Genomic DNA, 4674 nt, shown 5'->3' on the forward strand with positions numbered 1-4674 from the left:
GCAGACGTTTTGAGTCGTTTAAATCCACCTGATACGGGGGGCAGAAAAGGCAGGGAATTAATTATTAATACAATGCTAGCTACAAAACCTTCACGAGAACTTGAATTAATGATTAAGAATATCGGAGAATTTCAATCAAGAGACAATAAAATTCGCGAAATAAAGGAAAGGGTTGAAAATGAAGAAAACGATAAATTTCAAATCAAAAATAACATTTTATTCAAGACAATCAATCCGAATTCTTGTAAAGTCGTAATTCCAAAAGAGATTTTCCAGCGCTTAGTATCTGAAACACACGAAATGTACGGTCATATTGGGGCTAAAAAAGTATGGAAAATAATTAGCGAAGATTTTACTTACCCAAGAATGTACCATTCAGTCAGACAAATTCTCTCTTTTTGTGACTCTTGTCAAAGGAACAAAGTTCCGAATCAGCATTCGTATGCCGCACAGCAAAATATCATTCCAGAAGGACCTGGAGATATTGTGTCAATCGATTTTTTCGGTCCTTTGCCAGCCTCTCAGGGCGGAATGAAACACATTCTCGTTACTATCGATGCCTTTTCGAAATTTGTAGTTTTGTATCCATTAAAAGCCGCAACTGCTCCAGCGACAATAAACAAAATTTTTAATCATTACATTCCAGACTATGGCAAACCAAGAAAATTACAATTTGACCACGGTACTCAGTTCACGTCGCGATTATGGCTCAGTAAATTAGCAAGTGAGGGTATTCAACCTGTTTTCTCGTCAATCAGACATCCTCAGGGGAATATAGTGGAAAGAGTAAATCGAGAAATCGGTAGATTCTTTAGAACATTCTTAACAGACAAACACACCGATTGGGTAAAATGGGTCAAAGTAATAGAAGACTGTATGAACGAAACGTATCATGAGACAATCGAAATGACTCCACTTGAAATTCAGAAAAACGAAAAACCTCAAAGAATCTGGAAAAATTGGTTAAAGATCGAAAGAAACGAAAATTTAGATGAACAGGAAATCGATGAAAAATTAATGCTTGCAAGAGATCGAATAGAAAGAAAAGGCCGAAAAAGAGCCGAAAAATTTGATCAAAAACATAAATTGGTTCAATTTCAAGTAAATGATTTAGTTCTCGCAAAAGCGTGCAATGTTAGTGATCCAATCAACAAGAAGATGGCCAAATTTTTCTCGATCTACGAGGGGCCGTATAGAATCAAAAAACAGATAGCAGCCGCGACTTATATTTTAGAAAATCCCGAAAACGGTATTGAAAGAGGCATGTACCATGCCGCAAACTTAAAAAAATACAAAAATAAAGCCGAAAACGACAACAACAATCAGGATTTGGAAGATTAATGAAAACGAATAAACTACCTTTTATTTACAAAAGAATAACAAACAAATTCGATAAAAAGTAAAAATTTTTATTATCAAATAATAATTAATTCAATAGAATCGAAATTACGATTATCTCTCCTTACATGGCCATTTTGAGCTCAATCGCTATCAATTTTATAGAAAACACGAAAATCACAAGAAAAAAATTATAAAAGCGAAAATAAAAGAAAAAAATTTAATGATAAATCAAAAATCTTATTTTTTGTTAAAATCTGTTTAAAAGACATTTGCAGTGGCCGAAAAACATTTTTTTGTTTAAACATTTTTTTTTATAAACTCCGCTTCCGAAGCCAAGAGACTGAATTGATGAGATAGTGGAAAATAACTAAAGAGATTTTGTTCAAATAACTCCTAATAGTTTGGGAATAGTATAAGACATTTAATGACATTAATTATTTAATTTGGGAAAAAGATTTTCTAAGAGAAAAATCGGAAAAACAGTAAAAATGATCATAATAGCAAAATTCACCTTGTTGCACAAATTTTACGAGAAAACAATGAGAAGAGATCAGTCCCATAAGGAGAATTTAAAAAGTCTATTAAAAATTTCAAAAGTCAAAAATCTGACAGAAAATCACCTTATTTTTACATTTATTTACTGAAAATATGCATAATTATGCTCAAAACAATAAATACTATCAAAAAACACATTTATTTAATCTAAATTAACGATCAAAACAAGAGAAAACAAAGTTTATTTCATCGGGCCAAAATATCACTAAATGTAGTTCCTGTGTTCGCTACTGTCGCTGGTGTCAACTAGCGATCCCGTATTTTACTTGCGAGTCTACCCATCTAGGGAAAATTTCCATACCCCTTTGTAAAAATTTCAAACGAAGCGTCTTTTCGAACGGGAGCGATTTTTCGGACGAATAAAACAGAAAATAAACGAGAAAAAGGTAATAATTTGCCAAGAAAACTCATGAAAAATATTTAACTAAATGTTTAGAACCAATTTGAACAAAATTATACTATTTAATAGCGAAAAATGGATGTGTCGACTCAAACAACCGAAGCCCATGCCAAAGTACATTTTGGCATGCAAACAGGTGAAGTTGGCGTCTGGGAACAATCGGAGCGATCGGAAGTTATAAAAGAGGTAGAACAATTTGAGATCAAACGAGATTTGATGAACAAAGTTAAATGCGCGAAACAATCAACGGGAACTCAAACCCCGGGGTCCAAAAATAAGGGGACGCAGGTTTTTATGTGGCGTCTCATTCCCATTGACGTCGATGAAACCCGAAAACCTGATCGCCAACGGCTCGAACAATTTGTTCAATCATTTCAAAAGATTGAACAAATCTCTCAGGAATTCGTCGTTCCCGAGATTCTGTCGCCCATCCGAGACCCACAAAGTGGTGTCGAGTTCAAATTCCCGATGTCTGCGGAGGAGTGGATACGAAAAAAGAGGGAGGACGAAAAACAAGAACGAAAAAGGTATAGGAGAGAAGTAGAGAGAAACGGAAAGCAATGGACGAACTGGAAAATAGGAGAATTTAACTGGGAGGACGAAGGGAAGGAAAACGAAAAGTTAAACGACAATGCGGACGAACAACAAAAAAGAAGAAGGGAAGAAAGCAATGAGGAGAATGTCGAGAGGAAGGAGAAAACCATCAAGAAAATGAAGAAGGAAACGAACACAGGGACCAACAGAAAAAACGAAAACATCGAGACAGAAAGAGAAGCAAATGTACAAATACAGCAGCAAGAGAACATCAAGGAAGAGAAGAAGACGGAGAATGTAAAGATAAAGAATCAGAATTTAGACAAGAAGGAAAGCAAAGGGGGAAATAAGGGTCGGAAGATCAAAGAGGAGGATTTAGAGACCTTGGACGGAAGAAAATGGTTGAACGACGAAGTTATTAATGGATACTTGGAGCTCATCGTGGAAAAATACGAGAAAACTTTCGCGTTCAGCACTTTTTTCTTCTCACGATTGTTGTCAGGGGGATTTTCTGTAGTCCGACGTTGGACAAGAAAATTTAATATTTTCGATTTCGACCTCGTTCTCATACCTCTGCATTTGGGAGCACATTGGTGTCTCGCCACAATTGATTTGAGAAACTGTAGAGTCAACTATTTTGATAGTTTAATGGGAAACAATAAAGAGTATCCGACCCTAATTTTCGAATATTTAATGATGGAAGCGGCAAGCAAACAACAAACCTCTTTTGACTCGAGTAAATGGTCGATTGTTATTAAAAAAGATATTCCTAGACAAACAAACAATTTTGACTGTGGGGTTTTTGTTTGCTCTTTTGCCGAGTATGAGGCCGCAGGGCGGGAAATCGACTTTTGTCAAAATGACATGGCGGCAAAACGTCAAATAATAAAAAATCGTTTGATAGCCGGTAAAATAGAATAAGGATTTCGAATAAATTTCTAAAAAAATTTCTAATGGAGACAATTTAGTGATAAATCGTTAAGCAGATGAAATTATTTATTTTTGTTAAACAAATGCAAAGTTTATCATTGTTATTATCATTATTATTTATGATGAATACAACAGAATATTGTTTTTTTTTTTTAAAAGAAAAAGAAAACAAACAAACAAAATTGTCAAGAAAACAAACAATAAATCAAATTATTATATTTTTTTTTTTCTGACAAAACAAACATTGTTAAAATCAAATAAACAAATGAATAAACATTGCTGTTACTAATTTTGTTACACACGAAATTCCGGTGTTTTTCTTTGCGTTACCTGAAAATAAAAAAAAAAGGGGTTGTTATTATTATTATTTTCTATGAATTCAAGCGATAAAAATGAAACACAAAAAGCGCTACTTACCTGAAATTTTCACCTAAACCTGAAAGAAAAAGAATATTATTTAACTAGCAAAAATTTTACTTACCTCGAAAAATTAAGGGGGAGAAACAGCGAAAAAGGGGTAATCATTAAGGGAGTAAAATGAAAAAATTCGAAAAATGCCTAATGAAAAGGGCAGCAGTTGTAAAAAGTAGTAGGGATAGAAAAATGTAATTTCCCTTTCCCCAAACCACCAACTCGACTCATCACGGGCCACCAGAGGGCAGCACCACCGAGCGAGGAGTGGGGGAAGCCGGAGCAGTATAAAAGCAGCCAAGCGGAGCTGCGATCCTTCAGTCCACATCGAGACGAGCTACAAGCAACACCTCGAGTCGAACCTTCTATCAGCTCACACCCAATTGCCAAAACTATCTCAAAATGAGAATCGAACAAGTTATTCCGGGAGTTCCAACACCTTCTCCATGGCCAGCGACTTGGGAGGGCGTTCATGACGTCAAAATCTTGGAATTTCTTAATCC

General features: G+C 35.1%; 1 protein-coding gene across 1 annotated transcript; it reads left to right on the plus strand.

Annotated features, from left to right (window-relative positions):
- The first annotated feature begins 2371 nt into the window (after positions 1 to 2371).
- LOC122418333 (sentrin-specific protease 1-like) lies at positions 2372 to 3751 on the plus strand. The gene has a single exon (XM_043432479.1). It carries the CDS (start codon positions 2372 to 2374, stop codon positions 3749 to 3751), a length of 1380 nt encoding a protein of 459 aa, XP_043288414.1.
- Positions 3752 to 4674: the final 923 nt, after the last annotated feature.

The sequence above is a fragment of the Venturia canescens genome, chromosome 11 (assembly GCF_019457755.1).
Source record: "Venturia canescens isolate UGA chromosome 11, ASM1945775v1, whole genome shotgun sequence".
Lineage (NCBI taxonomy): Eukaryota > Metazoa > Arthropoda > Insecta > Hymenoptera > Ichneumonidae > Venturia > Venturia canescens.